We start from the raw sequence: 22,162 nt of genomic DNA, 5'->3' as shown, positions 1-22,162 counted from the left end.
GAATGATTACAGTCTGATTTTTAATTTGGTCTTATCTTGAAACTGTTTTTGTTTTTTAACTTGGACAACTTTTGATTTTTTACTTGAGTGTCTCTTTTTATCTCTTTTTATTAATCTAGATCAGTTGTCATTAGCCTTGATGTTCTCTTCTTTGTTTTAGTCTGCATTTTTTTAACCAAAAGACACTGGTTTGAGAAAATTAAATGTGAAATCAGCATTGAAATTTGTTACCTACACTAATCAAGATTTGTCAACTACAAAAATATCCTTCTGAAGTTTTCACCTATAAATTTATACCAAGACAATTTCAGGTAAGATAGTGATAGGGTTTGTAGGGGAATGGTAAAGGAGGTTGTAGTTAAAACACCTCATCATATAAACCTCACAAATGGAGCACAGAGTTGAAACAGCCCAAAAGCTAACCCTGTGCTCTAAAAGCATCCTGTTACTAATTGCTTTACTGCCAGTATCTGCTTTCCCTGTGGCCCGTATCCCAAAGCTATGTGACTGATAATGTCCTGGTACTGTCAGTGTTTGCTTTCCTAAGGCTGCATTTCAGAGACAAGTGATTAACTCCCTGCCCTGTTAGTGACTGGTTTCATGTGGACATCTGCACTTCAAAGCCATGGGACCGGCCTCAGCAGTACTGATATCTGTATTTGAAGGCCAGAGGACTGACAACTCAAATTCCCAAAACTGCTTCTTGGCGCCCAACCCCAAACTCCCTAAAATTGTTTCTCGACGCCCAATTAACCTGAACTCCCCAATTAACCTGAACTCGAGTTTATAAGTGGCCTACAAGAGAACAAAGTCCACTGATTTCTCTCTATAAAGCCAGTCACCGCCCCCCTTCTTTTTTTTTCTTTAATAAACCTTTTTAACCACCAGTGGCATGTCTCTTCCATCTTGGCAGATGTTACATTTTTGGTGCCAAAACCTGGGAAGAAGTTTTGGCTAGGACTCACTGGATTGCCCCCCCTTCTTTTCTTTTCTTTAATAAACCTTTTTAACCACCAGCAGCTTGTCTCTTCTTTCTTGGCATACGTTACAGATAGTAGTTTCTAAAGTAAGAGCATATGAAACATGTTGCTTTAAATTATGTAGTTATTGTAATTAGACAAAGTTACTTTTCTGCCTATTTAGGGAATCTAGTTCTGGCTAAGATAAATTGATTTTATGGTATCTTAATTTTTGTATTTTTTGAATGTCAACATTGTTTAAGTCAAAAGGGTTATTTTTTAAATCTCTGACTTTACAGACTTCTCTTGACTGTCAGCATATCATGTCAGTGATCTATCATTTAGGTTTATTTTGCTGTCTTGAACGTCTGGAGTCTATAATAAATATTTACCCAGGTTTATTTTATCTTCTTGATGAGATTAGAGTTAAACGGAGTTGGCTAAAAACACAAATTTTTCTTTTTTTCAACAATGAATTGTGATTGAATTTGGCTTTATTGGTAAGACAGAATAAAACATAAAATCTTTAAATATGCGAATTTATTTAAAATTGTCTTAAGAGTAAATGAAGAAATAACATTTATTAATTAAATAACTTTTTATGGCTGAAATTAGTGTATAATCCTTTTGATATCCATTGCTTTCATTCAAGTTGTTGTTGTTTTTTCTTTTTTGAGTCCGAATCTCATTTTATTGCCCAAACTGGAGTGCAGTGGCACACTCATGGCCACCACAGCCTCTACCTACTGGGTTCAGGTAGTCCTTCTGTGTCAGCCTTCCAAGTAGCTGGAACTACAGGTGTGCACCACAACACTCAGCTAATTTTTAAATTTTCATTCTAGAGGTGAAGTCTCGCCAAGTTGTCCAGGCTGGTCTCGAACCACTGAGCTCGGGCAGTTCTCTTGTCTCAGCCTCCCGAAGTGCTGGGATTACAGGTGTGAGGTATTATACCTAGCCATATTAAAATTTTAAATAGTGTGTCCAGCAAAAATTTCACTGAGGACTGAGTAAAAATCTGAAGAGGTGAGGGAATAATCTGTGTGTATACTAGGGAGGAAGACTATTGCATATAAAAAGGAATCTTTTTTTTCCTTTTTCAGGTTTCTCTTTCAGTTGGTTACGTTTGTGGGAACTCTTACAGTTAAGTAGGTATTACTGTAGATTCACTCAGGTTTTCTGTCTTGACAGAATGTCCAGCAAGGAAGTGAAGACTGCTCTAAAAAGTGCTAGAGATGCAATTAGAAACAAAGAATACAAAGAAGCTTTGAAACATTGTAAGGTAGTCAATATTTTTTCTTCCACTTCCATGTTACCTGACTGCTTCATGACTGTTTCATATTTACTGTCTAAATACACCAAAAACAGTAAGGTCATTTAGTAGAACCATCAGAGTGGTTGACTATTAATCCCTAATTAGTAAGATAAACTACTTCTGCTGCATATAGTTTTGTCTGTCTCTTTATTGATAACTTACCAAAGCCAAGTTCTTAAAACCTGAATAACCCATAAGTGGCTTTTGATGGTTGTGTTATGAAATGCTCCTGTATCTTGAAGTTTTTATTCAATGGCCTGCTGACATTCAATTCTATTTGGTTTGCAGGTAGGAGACTCAAGATTCTAAAGATCTTTTGTATGCTGATGGGAATGTTTCCATTCAGTGGGAGACACTGAACATGCAGGACAGATGAACATGCAGGGTAGTGGTAGGGTTGACAGCATCACTAAGTGAGAGAGACATTGGGATCCAGAGCTTGAGATGGGAGCCTCTAACTCTTCTTCATCTTAGCAGGAGAGGAGAACGGTGCAGATCCCTTCAGTGTTGGGTTTGTAGATTTGTTGTTGGGATAATAAGAGCTTTCTTCTCTAATGCCTTCTATTTTCTTGGTGAAATATAAGCTGAGACTGGTAGAAGACTTGTATAAGGAGGTTTAAGACAAAAGAAGGTATGAAATAGTTTTTTTTGTTTTTGTTTTTAGTGGTAAGACAAAGTTATTAGTAAAGATTAGAAAGTTTAGCAGGCCCTAGTGACTGCCCATTTGATGTTTCAGGTTATTAAAGTGAAATCAGTGAGCTCAGCTATAGTTTTCTTCCTTTGTATTCAGCTTCTAGCTTTGGAGATGGGCATGATGGGGTTCAGCTCTGGATGGTGAGAAAGAGGAGAGGAAAAAAACACAAAGAAATTGACAGGATGTGCTGACAAGGAAACGATGACCGTGCCAGGTCATGAAGTCTGAGCTGGGTGAGGAGGGATGAGAAATGAGAAGTGGGGTAATAGTGGAAAGGGGGATAGGGTCAAAAATTGGAGGTACCGGAATTGTTACCATAGGACTATTACGATAATTGAACTTGGAGGATATGAGAAGGGCAGAATGGTAGCCGCTAGAAATTCAGATCTTGAATGGCTGGAAAGTATGGAGGTCAAATAACAAGTAGCCGTGGTGTTCAATGGGACAACAATATGGATATTACAATGAATACAGGTATTGAGGTGGAGAGGAACTAAAGGAAAAGGCTGTTTCTAGGAGGTTGGTAAATTGTAGCAACAAGAAAGATATTTTAGTAGTGTAGTTGTAGGGCTTGAGCTTCAAAGGCAGTGGGGTTGTTGAAGGAGGAGGGAGGAGAAGGGGAATGTAGGTAACAGTGTGAGCAGGGAGAACCCCTCTCTCCCCTCCTGGTCCTGTGTATGTCAGCTGTAAGAGAAAAGTTAGCTGCAGCATGTAAGATCTATAGGGGAATTAACCAATTTTAGTTGAGGTAGAACTTGGTGCATTTAAAAAGAAAGATTTAAAATATGGAGGGAACTTGACGGATCCAGATTGGGAGTCCTCGAGGGCACAATGAAGAGTTTAGGAGAGTGGTCGCGAGGCATTGGGCAGTATTTGAGTATATACACAGCAGTGTGAGGATAAGAGTCTAAGGGTTAAAGGGTGCCCTTGTGAGATTTAGGTTTCTCGTGTTACTGATCCCAGCAGGGGTGTGAGGCCATGGTCAGACTAATACAGAAGAAGATAGAAGTCTGTTCAAACTAGGGCAGGTTGTAAGGTGATGTATAGGAAGGGGTAGGACTAGTCCCTTCAGCACTTGGCTTACCTAACTAATGCATATGAGATTGTTTCTGTGATATACAGCAGCACCATAGCCATCTTTCCATAGGTCTCCTGGCAAATTCGGATAGGAATTTCGCCAAGTAGCTCATAGTGTATACCGGAGAGAGACCCAACTAGAAAACAAAAGGAGAACTGATCAGTTATGAATGCCTGATTATGTGTGGTAACCCAGAATGTTGATTGAAACTAAATACATTCTTAATAAATGAGGCACGGTAGTATATTTGCTGTGATTTTGTCTGACTGTCACTGTATCTGCCTGTGGGGCTTTATAACATGGTGTGAGTATCCCTTTAGCATTGTTGTGGATGCTTTTTTTTCCTCAGAGTGTCATACCTGCTTTCACCACATTGTTGTAATTATTTCCTTAAAAATCTGTTTCAGATTCTGAAAGTACCTACTGATTGCTGGTTGACTATGGCATTTCTCATTTGTTCAACAGTTATGTGCCTGCCATCGTTCTTGGTGTTGGGAACATAAACATTTGTAAGGCCCCAGTGTTGGAATTTAACTTTGGCAGTTACATCATTGCTATGGTTTTTTTAGGAGGCAGCATTACTGAGTATGGTGAAGTTAAAATATAGAGATGAATCTCTAAATTTATTGTTTTATTTTGGAAAGCAAGAGTTGCAGTTTCTGGCATGCATATAGCCTGGATGGTCTTTTGTATATCTGAAGAACAAAGAGAAGGTTGGGAGTTTGAACAAAAGCGCATTGGTACTAGAGAAGCTTTGGGAAGCTGGCAAGCTTTGATTGGTGAATGTCAGTGATAGTAAAACCAGTTTTAGATCATAGCAGTGTTTCAGCAGCTACTGGGTAAAACTGATTTTAGTGTTACAGCAGGCTGTTTCAGCAGCTGGACTTCTAGAACATTTAATTCTTGGAGCAGGTGCTATATGTACTGAATACTTTTTCCTCCTGGCCCTTCAACTTTGATTTACTTAGGTATGACAAGAATGACCCAATTTGTGTAATCAGTGTTCACAGGTAGAATGGAACTTGTTTTGTATATTGGTGACAGATTGCTAGAGGTGTTATGTGAATTCACTTAATCCTAATAATCTGACTGGTTGAACTCAGAAATATTCTTATTTTAAAAAAATATGAGAAATATTAAAAAACTAATTTTGTTTTAACTCCTAGTTTTGTTTCTTTTTCCCTAGAACATATTTGCTTTCTACTTCAAGCTATTTTATTTTACCTTAGCATGTAGCTATTATCTCTGAAAGCAATATCTCTACTTATAATTTTATTCCTGTTGGCAGGTGTTGTTTAAACATTCATCACTGCTATTTGCTTTGAATATATTTGGTATAGTCACAATGGGGTGAGTCTACTTTCCTAGTCTATAATTTCAGTGAAAAATCCATCTGTCATCTATGGGAAACTATCATAGTGAGGGGAAATATGAGATTTGGATGAAGCGAAATGAGATGGAGATCAGTTTTGTGAGTTTTGACCAATAGTAGTATGGTGGCAGACATGATGGTTGAGTAGTTTCTGTTCTTTTTATAGCCAGTATTCTCAAAGGGCAGCAGGAGGAGGTAGAGGTGTCAGGATCACTCAGGTAGCTTTTACAAAATATGCCTCATATTTCAAACCCCTTACAGTCACGATCCAGTTCATCTCTTTCCCAGAGGAAACTGAGACCAGAGAGTCTAAGTGATACTCTGAAGGTTGCCCAGCTAGTGGTAGAAGATTTCTGACTCTTTTAAGCAGGCTATCTTTTTGTTGTTGATTGTTCATTTGCTTTCAAAATTTAATGATGTGCTCTTTTAATTTTTTTAATCAGACAGTGTTAAAACAAGAGAAAAATAACTATAATGCCTGGGTTTTTATTGGTGTTGCTGCTGCTGAGCTAGAACAACCTGATCAGGCCCAGGGTGCCTATAAAAAAGCTGCTGAATTAGAACCAGACCAATTACTCGCTTGGCAGGTATGTGGAATTTTTGTTTCCTAATATGGGAAAGGATTTAAAAATTTTTTTAAACATACAGGTAATAGCATCAATATAAACATTTAAGCCTACATTTGCTCCATGTAAGAAAAAAAAAATTAAAGGTGTTAATCTTCTAAACCTAAAAGTTAGTTTAAAAAAAAAAAAGCGGTGCTAAGGATGTTGTTTACTCCTGTTTTATCTCCTCTCCAATGGATTATTTCTAAATGTGAGGACTCAAATGGAAACAGTTATATAAATCTTGAACTTAATTGTATGTGCATACAAAAGACTTCTCCAGAATATTCTTTTTTCAGCTGAGGAAAGGTATATTAATATGTTTTATAAAAATGTTCAATTTTCTAACTTTGACTACAAGGTAAGTTTTTTTTTATTGGTGATCTTACTGTTTCTTAAAGTCTCTAACTTTTTCATATTTAATAACTTTAATTGATTTCAATCTCAGTCACATCTTTGAAGCTGATTAATAGGAGTTAGTAGGTTCTGGAGAGCACGAACCTTGCTTATATCAGCTTCGTGTGAATAAGAACTTGAGTGAGGATTTCTGGTAACACACATGCCTTTATAATGTACTGATTGGTTTAGGATAACTGACCTTTATTTGAAGCAAAAATGACAATTTTTACAGACTACATAGTATTTTTTTGTTTGACCATATCATAAAAGTAGTGTCATATAGATCTTAAAGTGAATCTTCTCACCACATCGTCCCCCTACAAGTATAATTAAATAGAATTAATCGATGTACTAATTAGCTTGATTGTGGTGTGATCATTTCACAATGTATGCATACACCAAACCATTAGGTTGTATACTTGAAACATATGCAATTTTTATATGTCAACGATATCTATTTAAAACACATGATGAAATTTTTAAAAAGTAGTCTCGTGGTAATGTCTTAGAGGGTAAGATTGTAGAATAGCTATTTAAAAATGTTTTTTTTATTTGTGAAATACCTCAAATGTGTTTTCATAAGTAAAGAGAATGGTGTAATGAACCTCTTTATGTCTGTCACCCACATTCAATGAAAATCCGACTTGTCTGTTCCCTCCTGCCCCCAATTATTTGGAGTCAAACCCCAGACATGTTTTTAATCTGTAAATTACAGTAATCTTTTATCATAAATAACCTTTATAATTATCACATATTCAGCAAAATAAATGAATGTGGGAACATCAGATGTTTTGGGAAAAATGATAACTTCTACTTTCTCTCTAGGGGTTAGCAAGTTTGTATGAGAAATGTAGTCACACAAATGCTAAGGAGGACCTACCTGGTGTTTACCAGAAGCTCCTTGATCTTTATGAAAGGTAATGAATATATGGGGAAAGTCCAGTTCCTTTTAAAACTTGGATTAGAATAAACTGGTAAAACTTATATAGAAGTACTTCACACATTTACAGGGAATTGGAAAGTATTTTTCTTTCAGATGTTTATCCCAGAGCCTCTTAATTGTGATTGAAATAGAATCAAAACACTACTAGTAAGAGGATTGACTAATTTTGGAACTCTCATATTATTCTCAGTCAATATAATGGAAGATAATATATTTTTTTCCTTTTTTAATTATTTTAAAGACGTGGGGTACAATTCAGGATTAGGTATACAAGTGGTCATCCTACAGAAAAAGATAATATTTTTTAAACATTCTTTTTTATGAGGAACTCATTTTCTAAAAGTTTACTGTAGTATGAAACAGAATATATTCTAATTTAAAATAGTGCCTGACAATATTATTGGGATATTTAAATTTTAGTGTTTTAAGCCCTTGGTTGTTTTCATTAATTAAATGCAAATTCCTTTTTTTTTTGGTTCTAAGTGTTGACAAACAGAAGTGGTGTGAGGTCTGTAAGAAACTTGTCGATCTGTATTACCAAGAAAAGAAACACCTAGAGGTTGGTGAATGATTTTCTGCGGTCCTAGACTTTTTAAAATAAAGCCATTTTTAGAAGAAATTTTCATTTAGCTTAAAGGAAAAATATATATCAATATGTACTATGTAGTATGATATTAAAAGATTTCAAAAGATAATACAAAATATAGGGTTTTGAAAACTGTAAATTAGAATTCAAATTTAAGGTATTATAACTTCTAAACCTGTTTGAAACTAGGCAAGATATAAGTTAAATAAATGAAAGCATCATTTATGGACCATAATAGCCCATTTATAGTATCTCCACAGCTGATGCTGTAAGTTTTGGGGACTAGGGCATGTAGTCACCATTCTTGTAAACACTCTGGTATCTCAGTCAAAGTTCTGATATAAGGACTGTTTAGATTTGCCCACTTAACTTAATTTTTATGACATTTCTAATAGATGGGGTTTTGTGCTTTTGCTATTTTTAGGTATTAACACTTAAAAATATTTTTATTTGTAGATTTACATTTGTATTGGCACTTTTAGTATTTAATATAAAATAGTCATTTAAAATCTCCTTGTTAATAGGTGGCTCGAACATGGCACAAACTGATAAAGACACGGCAGGAAGAAGGTGCCAACAACCAAGAACTTCATCAACTCTGGAGGAAATTGACTCAGCTACTGGCTGAGAGTACGGAGGATCAGAATAATGAAACCCAGCAACTGGTACTGACTTACTTATTCCTTAAGTTTGTTCATGAAAATTGATCATGTAATTGGATTTGGAAAATGGAAACATAATGAAATGATATAGAAAGGTATTGCATATCAGACTAGATATTTTGTAAATGTACAATTTTAAATTCATAGAGGCTCTTCCTGAAAAAGTCAGAATTTTTGGCCGCAGTCCCATACAAAATCTGAATGGGGTGGAACTGGTACTCAGGATATCAGAATTTCCTTGTCTTGTGTTCATAAGAATTTACAACAAATAAAACTTAATCACTCTTTAAAAAAAAAAACTGTGAAAATTGGCTTTCACAAAATTACTATGGTTTCTAAAAAATTGTATCTTAAAGGTGTGTTTCTCTTTACCCTGTGAACAAGAGTACTGAATTACTATGAAGTGTAACAATTCTGCTAGAGTATTTAGGGTATTTGTATTTAGTATTTAGAGTATTTATACCTAGAAAGTAATTCTTTTTAGTGTGTAGATTTTCAAGAAATTGAAAATAGTTTTTGAAAGGCTATAGAAAAAAATTGGCTTTGAATCACAATTGGAAAATACCCCTGTATTCTTTTTTTTTATTTGTAAGTTTAAAACTCAACTTAATTTCTTATTTTACTAAATAGCTACTCAAAATACATTTGCTAAATTGAATAGAATTTTTAAACTTAAAAAATTATAGACTCATATAGTATAGGCATTTTTTTCTCTGTATATTTGTTCACTTGTTGACTAATTAATTTGTTCCTTTATTCAGAAAATATTTATTGAGAACCTACTCTATATCCTACAGTGTCCTAAAAAATGGGGTAGAAATGAGAGAATAAGATTTCTATTTGTTTGGTAATGTGTTTTATCTGTGCATTGATTCAGTTGTAGAAAAAGTTGAACAGCGACAAAATTAGACATCTTACTAAATTTGCTTAAATCATATTGTCATAATACAGCTTCATTATTTTCTTAAAAATAGTGTAGGTTACCTGAATATCAAACACATACCAAAATAAGTAAGATGTCTTTTTGGATTGTCTATACTACACTCCTCCATGTAAGAGAATTATATTTTTAAGAATTAACTTTATCAGAGCAGTACAATTTTGCTTATTTATGTAGAATTTATACCATACTTTCCAAAGAAATTTTGAGGTAGTGAACGACATTGTGAGTCTTTGTTATTAAGTCATGAGAATTCATTTTTAAAATATAGAAAATGTAACCAAATAAGTGGTATGAAGTACTTTTAAGTGCTTAACTTGGATTCTAGTATTGCTGTTCTTGCTCAAGACATATTTAGAAGGCCTCTTTTGGAATTTTCTTCAAGGCCAGTTAATACTGCATAAGAGAAGTTATTTCATTACAGTTCAGTCATATCTTTGATTTTCTTTTACTAAAAGCATAACTCAACTTCATAAAAAATTTTTTTTAAAGGTTGAAGATTTTCTACCTTGATGATGTTTTAAAAATATGCTAGTGATTTCAGAGGCAATACCTTGAAAATGATGAGAGCAGTACCAGCTATACTAACATGTGAGGCTTTATTCTAGTTGACTACTTTGTAGAAGACAGCAAGCACTTGGAAGGATGTTTTGTTAAATTAATGTTAATTTATAGTCATCATTTACTAGTTCAGAGCAGTCTCCTGACCAGTTGGTGTTAGAATGCATTTCAAAACTTAAATTTACTTTTTTTCCTTATTAAAATTGTCAGGATCAAATAAAATACATTTGCAACTGGTTAAAGATGTAGTTTGCATAAGGGGATCTTACACATTCAACCATTTATCACATTTGTAATTTAAGTATGCTATGTATGATGGCTTTTTTGTTTGGTTGTTTCAGCTTTTAACTGCTTTTGAGAATGCACTGGACTTGTCAGATAAGATTCCTAGTGAAGATCACCAAGTGCTTTATAGGCATTTCATTCGGTGTTTATCCAAAGTAAGTTGATTTTTAGAATCTCTGTGACTTGTATACATTTCTAATTAGGAACATGTTCACAAATACACTTTACTACTACTGGAATTTAGCTTCTTTTGCTTTTTTATTTTCAAGTTTCCTCATGAGACTGCTAGGTTGAAGAAAGCCTGTGAAGGAATGATAAACATCTATCCCACTGTACAATATCCATTAGAAGTGCTTTGTTTACATTTAATTGAATCAGGTAATTTCTTCTTTATTTTATTGTGCTTTCTAGAGTTGTAAGATTGTGTGGGAGTGATGTTATCAATCAAAAATGTTTTAGTGCCTACCATGGATAAGGTATTATTTCAGTGTTTCTCAACATAATAGTACAACATGTAATCTTTGTACAACATGAAAAGGCTAATAAATATAGGAAAGTACAGTGATACAGAGAATTATGAGTTAGGGAATTCATTGTTGATCAGTGAAGTATCTTGAATTTTTCATAGATATTAGATAAGGTACTCTAGATGGCATAAAAAGAGGTATGGAGCTAGGCACCTTTTTTGAGAATAACAAAATAAGTTTTTTTGCTATAGTGGAAGGAGTAACCAAGATGTATTTTGCTAAGTAGGCGTGTTGGCTGACACAGGGCTACTAACATCACAGAAAGATTTTGGGAAAGTTTAGCCTTCTCAGTGTTGATGTTATAGTGTCACAAGTACATTGTTATGAAATAAAGTTTGTGAATGATCTTACTTTTTAAAAATGAAATAGAGCATATTCCAGTTGGAGAATGTGTCTTTGTGTATACTTGATGCTCTTGAATCTTTATGTATTTTCTTTGGAGGAAGAGAGAAATGATGACGACCTGCTTGCTGAGAGTTGACAAACCTATAGCTGTGGATGTCTTGTGTACATGCTGGTGTTCAGGCAGTTTACAAGAGGTTGGCCATATTGATTTTTCCTGCAAACCTCTGTCCTTTTTGTCAGTGTCTATGTGGAATAGATTGTTTTTTAAACAATTCAAATTTCTCTCCTGTTCATGCCTGTATTCTCTTGAGGTAAACAAGTTCACAAAGTCAGCCCCTGAAATAGAATGATAGCACATATACCAGTGTGGTGGTAATTATAAACTATTGCAGAACTTTGCTAATTCATTTAATTTTTTTTCACTTTATTGCTAAGTGAGTATATACATGGGAATGCTTTGTATGTGAATGACCCTCATGTATCATAGTAGAAAAATGGTTGAAAACTACTGCTAGAGATAACCATGATGGAAAATTCCTAGTAGAACATACCATTGTGCCTACCTTGGTTTTCTCTCTCTGTTAACTCTCCTGAATTTTTTTTTAAAAAAATGCTATTACCTTCAGTCCTGGATTTTTTGGTGAGAATTAAGCAGATCCTCTTTTCCTTACTTTAGCTGAATGAGAGATAGACTTATAAGAGCATTTTTCAGTATCATGGGAAAAGAGAGAACATAAAAAGTATCAAAAGTGAGTAGATTCATGAAGTGTAAAGTCTTAAGCCAACATGGTGTGCAGTATAGATTGCATAGAAGATAGACTAGAAGATAGACTAGATTGAGTTGACTAAGTGATGCTAGCTAGGAATGAATGATCTAGGAGAATGACAGTGGTAACAGAAAGGAACAGACAAATGAAAAAAAATAAAAGTGATTTCTTAGAGGCAGTGGGAGGGAAAAATTATTTTAACTTTCAGTTCTGATATGAACCCAGTACAGTATGATTTGTACAAAGGTGAGTTGTTGAGAGGAGATGTTAATGGTCAGGTAAAAGGAAATGTCCATCGGTGGTTTGCAGAGGAGAGATCAATTCCAAGGCTAGCCATATGGTTCAGAAGCTATTTGCATGTGGGTGAAAGTGAGGGGGAGTAGATGACATCGGAGGGACTAAAGAGGAAAAGACAGAACTGTACTTTGGGCAATGCTGGCTGACTTGAAGGGAAGGAGAGAAAGAGCGGATGTGCAGGACAGAGAAGGGGAGAAGTCAAAGGAAGAAAGGACTCTGGCAGGAAGCAGCAGAGAAGACGAGGAAAGAACATTTCATAATGGAGATTATTATGGTCTGTCTTGCCAGATTGAGCAACTGATTTTATGTTTAGGAGGCCTTTATTAAGACTGTCTTTTTAAAATCAAAGTGATTGAATTGGATTTTAAGACTACAAGGATTGGGAAAATCTACAGTACAGCGATGATTCCAGGTGTAAAAAGAAAAGCAATCCTGGAACTTAACTAAATTCGTGTGAGGGAGAGGATGAAAAAGTGGAGCATGCAATAGGGATCCGAAGCATTGGGGTAAGAGAAGTGTAATGGTGTTGACTGGCAGGAGCATTTCAAGAGAAAGGGCTAGTTAACATTCTGAATGTTGCTTTGAGATCAAGGAGGATGCAGTACGCCGAGCGACTTTGAGTGCAAGGAGCATACTTGTGAAGTTTGTGGTTGTTTTTTCTGACAGGAAGCTTCATTCCAAAGTTTCCCATATGGTAACAAAAGACTTAATGTATTCCAAAGATAAGTAGGCTGTTTTCTTTATTGTATGGCTTCTGGTACCCATCCCTCTACCGCTTTTCTGCTCTTATGATTGTTTTTGGGAAATTAATGACTGGCGTTCATTCTTTTCTAATTCCTGTTCATCTATTAATGGTTTGCACCATTCCCTCAGTCTTAGCCTATTCACATGCTAAGTGACACAGTTGAATACTTTGGTATTTCTTTTCAAGGACTGATAGAATGCTTTTTCAATAAGTGTAAATATATACATACATGGATTTGTTAAGTAAACATGACTCATATTCCAAAGAACCTACAAATAATAGAAAAAACAGGACCAACAAATGGTCTGCAGAGTTTTGCACATAAATTTAGCAGTTGACAAAAAGACTCTAATAAAGAGATACTGATTAGAAAGTGTGTTGGTGTAAGTGAAAAATATTTTTTGAAAAGAATTTGGGGATGAGTATTGTGCAGAGTTGAAAGAAAGGGAGGTCTATATCATGGCAAAAATGAGTAGATAGATGGGTATTTACGCATATGATAAAATCAAGAAAGAGATCTTTCCTTTCTAAATTGTTAGTTGCAAGAATTTGCAGAATTGAGCCATTCAACTGTAGATACATGTGAAGTATAATTCTAGGGTGGAAGTTTAATAGTTAATGCAGGAAAGTAGGATGCTGTGCCTAATGATTTCTTTGCATTGTCCTTCTAACCCAAACTTTCTGTGTATTAAGAACTTCAAAAAATCCGTAAGAGCTCTTAAAGTCTGACTCTCCCTCCCACAAAGTACTTTGAGTATCTGCAGAATTTGCTACTTCACAGCAGTTAATCACTGGGTTCTCTTCCACTGAGGACAAATATATTTTATTCTCTTTTATCCTTCTTAGCCTGATGAGACTTGAAGATTCATTTTCAAGATGACTCTATTTATAAAGCGTCATACAACAAGTAGTGAATGGCTTTCACAGTTGTCATCTGTTAAAATGTTTTTTTCATGCGAAGTGACCTTTTTATCTTATTTTGATTTGTTGCTGAAATGGGAGAGGATAAAAAAGCTTTGTTCTTCAGATTCAAGTAGCAAAGAGCTTCTTTAAGATTTTGTGCTCTAGAACTATTAGAGCATCCAGGTGAAAATAAAGATATGAGCCATCAAATTGTACATGTTGTATTTTTCCCTCACAAGCTAGCTTTATTTAAAAGAAAAATTATTTAGTATTGATCAGTTTCTTTGGGATGTCAAAAAATGAATTATTTTTTTAAAACTCACCATTCTTGTAGTACACTTTAAGAAACAGTATTCCCAAGTTCATTCTTAGCATCTAATTGAGACCTCTTTAGAATATCCTGTACCCTTGAGAAATAAAAATTAATATTGTCGATTGTTTTAAAGCCATTAAATCTGGAACTTTAGAATCCTTTAAATGTTAAAAAGCAGATGAGTTAAGTAAATGATCTTCTAGTCAAAAACAATGAAATCTATTTCCTCTCTGTTTTTATCCTCCACCAAGGTATTTATTTAGCTAGTATTCTCAATAAGAATTAGTATGGGGAGGAGGAAGCTTGGGAGTTGAAACAGATGTTTCTTGTATCTTTACACAAGGATCATTAGTGTTGTTATCTGTTGCTAGTTTTTGGGAGCACTAAAGAAAATTCCTCTCAATGCCACTTATTTGTAGAGAATATGTTACGGAAGACTAAACGGTCTCTCCAAATCTTATTTTGTTTTTATAATTGTGCTCCCAGGCCTTAGCAAAGGAACTATGTTAGGGAGGTTCACCTTGTAAAAGTTGTTGGTGTTCATCTTGGCCTTTGGAAACTGTTTCCATGAACCTACCCATATTTCACTTACCTGTCTTACCTGTCTACAGTTTTAGATGCCTTAAATATAGATGGTCATTGGAGAGACACATGAGTGATTTTTCATCTTTTAATCTCAGCTGTGTTTTCCGTAATAAGGTCAATTTATGTAGCCGAGGTCATGAGTCACAATTCTTTGGGGAGAGGGTTTTGATTCAGATGAGTAGTGATTGAAGGTAAAATTTTAATAGCTTTTTTTTTGAGAATGGTAAAGATTTTTTATTTTCTATAGTAATTCTCAGTCATTACCTATTAACTAAGCCTTTTGGAGCATTAATTCATGATAATATTTTAAAGGATAATCACATTATTTAATGAACACCTACTGTATTAGGATACCACGCTAGTCTCTTCTCTTCAGAGGTTACCATTTGGCTACAGAGGCAATAAAGGCAGGGTATATATAAGACTAATAATAAGGGTGGCATATGGTATTAGCAAATATTAGACCTGTGGAGCCACAAGTATGATCTCTGGACCAGTAGCATCACCATCACCTGAGAACGTGTTGGAAATGCACATTCTCACATCTTAACCAGACCTACTGAATCAGAAACTTTAGGAATAGGGTTCAACATATTGTGTTTTAACAAGTCTTTCAGGTGATTCTGATGTCTAGTGTAAGCAGTGTCTAGTTTAGACTGGATAGAAAGGGAAAAAGTCACTGGTTTGCTTGGGAGGATATAGGATGTATGGAACTAGGCATATCTATACTTGGATTTTATATTCATGGAAGGGGTAGTGAGAACATACTGACAGAAGGAAACCCATGCCTGGAAGCATAATAGTAGCAGGCTTGTGTCTTTTTTACTGACTTACTAATCAAAGTAGTATTTCTTCCAATTTATTTTCATGTTCTGCCAAATAGTACTGAAGTTTAAAAATTTTAAAACATTTCAGTAGCTTTAGGAGGAGCAAATGGTTTTTGGTTACATGGTGCATTGTATAGTGGAGAAGAAGTCTGGGCTTTAAGTGTACTCATCACCCTACTAGTGCACATGTACTGATAGGTGATTTTTCATCCCTTTCCCTCCTTCCCATTCTCTCCCTTCTGAGTCTCCATTAAGCCATTCTATATTACTTTGCAGCTTAGATCCTCAGCTTAGATCCCACTAATTAAAATGAGAACATGTGGTTTTTGGTTTTTTATTCCTGTGTTATAAAGTTTTAATTATTGTCATTATGAATTATTTTACTTTTTGGTGCTAATTTGGATTTTTAAATTAGTATAAACCATGTTACAGATTTTACATTGGTGTGCATCTGGTTTTGAAAATTTTGAAATATATAAACTAAAAGGTATTATGCAAGTGACATCTATGACTGAAACAGTGGTTCCACATGCGGTTTTGGGATACATGTTTTATATGAGTATTAAAGCATCATTTTTTAGGTATTCCCAGGGTGCAATCACACTTCTAAAATAAAAAACTGTCACATACACACAAAAATAAAGCATCATTTTTTTTCAAATAAAGTATTTTTATTTATTCCCTACATTTATTATTGCTTCAAGCTGTAATCAATCTACCTTATTATTTTTAAAGAATTTCTCTATATGATTAAACAATTTATTCAAGTTGTGGATGCTATTCACAATTTATTTTAAAAACAGAAATCACATTTTTAAATTTGTTTTTATGCTTTTCTGAAAATGGAAATCCTAAGATTGAGGTTGGAGATAATAGGAATATAACAAAATGTATACTGTTTTCTAAACTAAATTATTTTACCAAAACACATTAGAACATAAGTGTAGGCATTGGATGATTATTTCATAAGCTTCACATTAACTTATATAGAAAGAGATAATTTTACAAAACTATTACAAAATGTGGGCATGTATTGCTGAACTTGTAAACTTAAGAAGAATGTGACTGTTTTTGAACTACTATACACAGTGGCTATGTGACTTAGCCTGCCAAGTAGCAGTAGATTTCTTGTTTGAAATCCTTGAGTATGACTTCAGATTCAGTATCTATGGGTAAGGTGGTTACTTCCAATATTTAAGAAGATGAAATAGCATAGTTGTTTTGAAATGTAATATTTTCTGCATCTGCTGTTCTACTTAAGTTTTGATTTCCTGGATGTTGTGAAGGATGTATAAGTCAGCTTTTGCGATTTAAGTATATAGGTTTTGGCACTTAGAAGCTTGGTAGATGCATGCTAATAACTTTTTCTTTTGATTCCAGGAAATCTTACTGATGAAGGACAGCAGTATTGTTATAAACTAGTGGAAATGGATTCGAAAAGTGGTCTAGGCCTCATTGGCTTAGGCATTAAAGCATTACAAGACAAAAAGTATGAAGATGCTGTTAGGAACCTAACAGAAGGTAAATATACAGTGTGTAGCATGTAACATGAGGTGTAATTGTTATGAAGTCACTAGGCATATCAGCCTTTCTTTAAGTAACATATATCTAAAGTGGAAGGGAAAAAATATTCCTACATACCCTGGAGTCTATTTGGTAGGAATTCCAACTCTACTCCATACTAACTTCCTGTGTCTCAGTGTTTCATTTGTAAAATAGAAATAGATAGATGGATAGATAGATAGATTAATGAATTAAATGCCTTAGGAAGGCTTTAACTTAGTTATCCTCTATGATGTTTCTGGAAGAACCTACGTTCAAATTGAGGTATGAATGACAAATACAACGCAGGCAGGGGAATGAAGAGGATGGGAGGAACATTTTAGGTCAAGAAATGAATCTGAAATAACCTGGGGGAAGAGGAAAATTGTCCAGGGAATTTCAGGTAGTTCAATAAGATTGGAGAATGAAGTGGTGTATAGGAAGGGGTAAGAAGAAAGGTTATAGAGGAGCCTTGCAAACCTTGTTAAGGAGTTTACACAGTATGTGGAGGGCAGCGGAGAATCATGAGAGGTTGTAAGCAATGGAATTTTATAATTTGATTTGTATTTTAAAAGATATTCTTGTTACAATGCAGAGAATGCACTGGAGTGAGTGGCAGCACTTGTGGTCATATGGGATAAAGATGGTGGAGGTCTGGACTGAAGGGATGGTGGTAGAGATGGAGAATACATGGAGAGAAATGGGTTGGGGCATGGAATCTATGTGACTTTGTGATTGAAAAAATGGGACAAAGCCGGGCATGGTGGCTCATACCTGTAATCCTAGCACTTTGGGAGGTAGAGGCAGGTGGATTACTTGAGCCCAAGAGTTTGAGACCAGCCTGGGTAACATAGAGACCCAGACTCTACAAAAAATTAAAAAATTGGCCAGGTAGGATGGTGTGCATCTGTAGTCCCAAATTACTTGGGAGGCTGAGGCAGGAGGATTGCTTGAGCCTGGGAGTTGGATGCTGTGGTAAGCCATGATCGTGCCACTGTACTCCAGCCTGTGTGACAGAGTGAGACCCTGACTCCAAATAAAAAGGGAAGATACAAGGAAGAGGGGAGGAATAAATGGTGGTGCCATTACTCTAGGTAGTCACAGAAACCTTTTTTTGTGTGATTGTTTTTGGATTTTTAGGTCTAAAGGAAAGCCCTCTCTGCACAGCAGGATGGTATCATCTGGCAGAAGCCCAAGTCAAAATGCATAGGCCTAAAGAAGCTATTTTTTCATGCAATCAAGGTATTTTTTTACCTCTTTTGAGTTACCTCTTAAAAATGGCCAACCTTGTTTGTTTTCATCTTAAAGGAGAAAATGTTTTTAAAAACCAAAGTGCTATATTTTATTTTTAAATTCCTGACTGATTTAAATTTCATTTAGGTTAAATAAATGTCGAGTCTGTATGCATGTCTATTAGTGGATTTGTTTTTAAACTAACAGTGCATATTTAGCAATGTTTTCCTGCATTTGGAATTTTGATGTAGTTTAGGCTTAGGTGGAGGTTATTGTCTTTGTACCATGGAAGTTTCTGGTCTATCCAGCACCTTCCTGCATTCTTAATTTCTCTGAGGTAGACAAGGGAGTTCTTAACATCCTGGGACAACCCCTTCGGGTCCCTTCCCACTGTGGGAGCTTTTCTATGCTCTCAATAAATCCTGCTTTCTCACTTAAAAAAACAAAACAAAACAAAAAGTACATCCTGGAGCCTGTTTGAGTGTGACAGGATGAGGTGTGTGGACAGTAAATCCTAAGTGATTCACTGATTATGACCTGTCTGGTAGCTTATACTATGTAACTGAGAAACAGTTTTCCTTCGTCCATTCTAATTAAGCTTCTTTCTTCTTCCAGTATCCTTAATTTCTTATATTTGTTACAGATGCTTTGATTATGGGCTGACCTTTATTATGTAGCAGATATAGATAGCCATTGTTGTGTTTCAGGATGTTCACTTGTATTATAAGATAAAGATTTTAAATTCAGATGTGTTTTTTTTTTTAATTCAGGTTTTTCCTGAATTCAGGGAAGAATTTATATTTAGCCTTGAATTATTCTTCATGATTATTGTTTTGGAAATTTATGCTTTTTGTATCTGTAATTTCTTATATGTCATATTTTAAAAGAAAAAAGTAGGAATGATGTGGTTATCTTCATTAAGATGTCCTTAATTTTGTCAGCTTTGAAGAACATAGATAATCTTGGTGTATCTGGTGGCAACCTTCATCAGAAGAATCTTCATTTGAAAGCAGCAGCTTTGATTAAACTCTCAGATTATGAATCTTCAGAAGAAGCAATTCGTACTCTTGATCAGGTAGTCTTATCATCAGGTTTTTTTCTTCAACTTTAGTTTCCATTCAACCAGGCAACAGATACTCTTCCTATCACAAAATGTACTCACACAAATTTTGTGTCAGAGGTATGAATCTACCACATCTACACTTTTATAAATCAGTTATATACTTGAGAACTCCCAGAGTGGTTTGGTTTCCTCTTGGTTAAGTACTCACTGTGCTCTTCATATGAGGCCATTTCTTTCTTTAGTTTTTATCATCCTTCTTCCTTTTGCCCTCTTAGATGATTACTATTGATTATTATTAATTTGGGCTTTATTTTTTTCCTCTAGGAAAAGAAGGAAAAGATTTCAGATTACTGACAAGAATAATTAAAGATACTGGTAGCTTCATGGTAGAGAATATTGTTTATTTGTCTTATTCAAAGAAATGTTGATATTTAAGATTGAAACTGATTTCTTAATGCTTCTGGTTCAAGCAATTTGAAATTCCCCACTGAAAAAATTGTAAATTATGAATTATAACAACATTGTACCCTCAAAATTTTTGTTGAGTAAAGGCTATTTTGGGCCTAAAATTAAACTTGAGTTTAAAAAATTATTGTTTTGTATTTTTCAAAGGGCTTTTTAAAAAAGTAGTATTTCTTTTAAAATTAGAACAGTGGACAGCATCCTTTAAAAATTCATATCATATTTTCTTTTTGCCTTCCTGTCAGTAATGTGTTTTGTGTGAGTGTAAGTCTTTCCAATAATTTTTTTCACACAAAATATGAAAGTTTCTTGGACAACTGGAAGAATCCAGATCTGAGACAGAAAATGTGCAAGATGAACCCAGAACATTTTGTCATGCTACTAGACAGCAAGAGAACTATGAGGCTACTAGGATCATGTCAGAAGGGCTCAGGAACTAGTATAAAGAGATTTTCTCTGGCTAAAGAGGGTGCCAGTCACTGCAGAGGATTGAAATATATAAAATATGTTTATATCCGTGTGTTCATGATGATACAAAAAAATTATCAGTAAACATCCTCAAGAGAACAATCTTTGAGGGATGACAAGAAGGCAACTGGAAAGAATCAAAGCATTTATCCTGCCTCTTCTATATGAATTGTTCCTCAGGATAACCACATAATGAGGGTTGGAGAGATGTCTCTTTGTTGAAGTATTTCATTAATAAGAGAAGGAGGAATGATAGGAAGTAATTAATTTGCAATCCCTGACATCCCTAACAGATCTAGGCATTGAGAATTAATGGCTGCTAACACCACAAATGAAATACAATCAGACATAACTGAGGAGAAAGAACACATGAAGTGTTCTTGCCAGAGCATCAAACCTGAATTGAATCAAGCTTCTAGAACTAACTACTGATGTACAGGAGATACATGGGACCAAGGAACATGTTAAACACCAGGAGAATACATTCAGCAAATCCATACAATGAGACACTGTGACAAATAGCCACAGTTAAATTGTAAGGAAGAAAAAGAAAGATGGAAGGGAACCTTATTGATTAAAAGAGACTTGAGACATATCAGTCAGTTGAAATGTATGTATTTTATTTGGATTTTGATTAAAACAAATTGTTCAAACATTTTATAAGACAGTTGGGACATTTGATGACGTTTGGGATGCATTATTGGTTTTGTTTAGGTGTGATAATGGTAATGTGGTTATGTCATTTATTTATTTATTTATTTTTGAGTTGGAGTCTCACCTGTCGCCCAGACTGGAGTGCAGTGGCTGCTCCCGGCCACCGCAGCCTCGACCTGCTGGGCTCCAGCGATCCTTCCGCCTCAGCCTTCCGAGTAGCCAGAATTACAGGCCCACGCTACCACGCCCGGCTAATTTTTTGATTTATTGTAGAGATGAGGTCTCGCCTGCCCAGGCGGATCTCGAGCCCACGGGCTCAGGCAATCCACTCACCTCAGCCTCCCAAAGGCGCGGGATTACATGCTGAGCCACCGAGCCCGGTTGGTTATGTCATTTAAAAGTGAACTTATATTTAATTAAATAGTTACTTTATTATTATTATTTTTTGAAAGTAGGATTTATTGAGAGGACAGAAAAGCCCCCACAGTGAGAGGGGACCCAAAGGAGTTGCCCGTGAACTTATATTTTAGATATAGATACTTAAGTATCACAGATGAAGAATTATAGTTTCTGGAATTTGTTTCAAAGTAATCTGAGCAGGAGTGGCAAATGGGTAGAGGTAGAAATAAAAAAAAAAAGATTGCCTTTGAGTTTATAATTTGTATAGATGTTGGACATGTGTGGATTTATTATACTAGTTTCCGTAATTTTTTATATATTTGAAACTTTACTAATAAAAAAAGTTGCAAAGAATGAGTATGTGTTAATAGGAATAGAAATCAGTACTTCTATGTCTTTATTCTGTTAGAACCCTGTTCTTTTATGGTCATTCTTGAATTAAAGGAAGCATTGCTGTGGTTGTGTTGAAGGAGTTTTATAGCAATTCTTTACAATTATTTTCTAGGTTTCTGATGCAAATAATATCCCAGAACTTTTGGTTCTCAAAAGCTTGGCCTATCTGAACAGAGGCTCATTAGATGAAGCTACAAAGGTTGACTTTTTATTCAAATTGAGCATTTTTTAAAAGTTAAAAAT

General features: G+C 34.9%; 1 protein-coding gene across 3 annotated transcripts in view; it reads left to right on the top strand.

Moving 5' to 3' along the window:
• TTC37 (tetratricopeptide repeat domain 37) overlaps positions 1 to 22,162 on the top strand; it is an 89,090-nt gene that overhangs the window by 9,996 nt on the left and 56,932 nt on the right. The window contains exons 3-14 of one of the 3 annotated variants that reach the window (XM_021708531.1): positions 161 to 327; positions 2,148 to 2,238; positions 5,859 to 6,002; positions 7,245 to 7,336; positions 7,846 to 7,921; positions 8,473 to 8,613; positions 10,453 to 10,551; positions 10,666 to 10,774; positions 17,086 to 17,226; positions 18,388 to 18,489; positions 19,422 to 19,555; positions 22,032 to 22,118. In XM_021708531.1, the coding sequence (XP_021564206.1) occupies positions 2,149 to 2,238; positions 5,859 to 6,002; positions 7,245 to 7,336; positions 7,846 to 7,921; positions 8,473 to 8,613; positions 10,453 to 10,551; positions 10,666 to 10,774; positions 17,086 to 17,226; positions 18,388 to 18,489; positions 19,422 to 19,555; positions 22,032 to 22,118 (1,215 nt within the window). In that variant the 5' untranslated portion in view covers positions 161 to 327; position 2,148. Of the gene's footprint in view, positions 1 to 160; positions 328 to 2,147; positions 2,239 to 5,858; positions 6,003 to 7,244; positions 7,337 to 7,845; positions 7,922 to 8,472; positions 8,614 to 10,452; positions 10,552 to 10,665; positions 10,775 to 17,085; positions 17,227 to 18,387; positions 18,490 to 19,421; positions 19,556 to 22,031; positions 22,119 to 22,162 lie in introns of those variants that run through there. The other 2 variants (XM_008050666.2, XM_008050735.2) reach the window with 2 other exon arrangements.

Source organism: Carlito syrichta, unplaced genomic scaffold (genome assembly GCF_000164805.1).
Source record: "Carlito syrichta isolate Samal-C Ts95f unplaced genomic scaffold, Tarsius_syrichta-2.0.1 Scaffold6706, whole genome shotgun sequence".
Taxonomy (NCBI): domain Eukaryota; kingdom Metazoa; phylum Chordata; class Mammalia; order Primates; family Tarsiidae; genus Carlito; species Carlito syrichta.
Note: the sequence above shows the minus strand (reverse complement) of the source record. Positions and strands in the feature narration are given on the sequence as shown.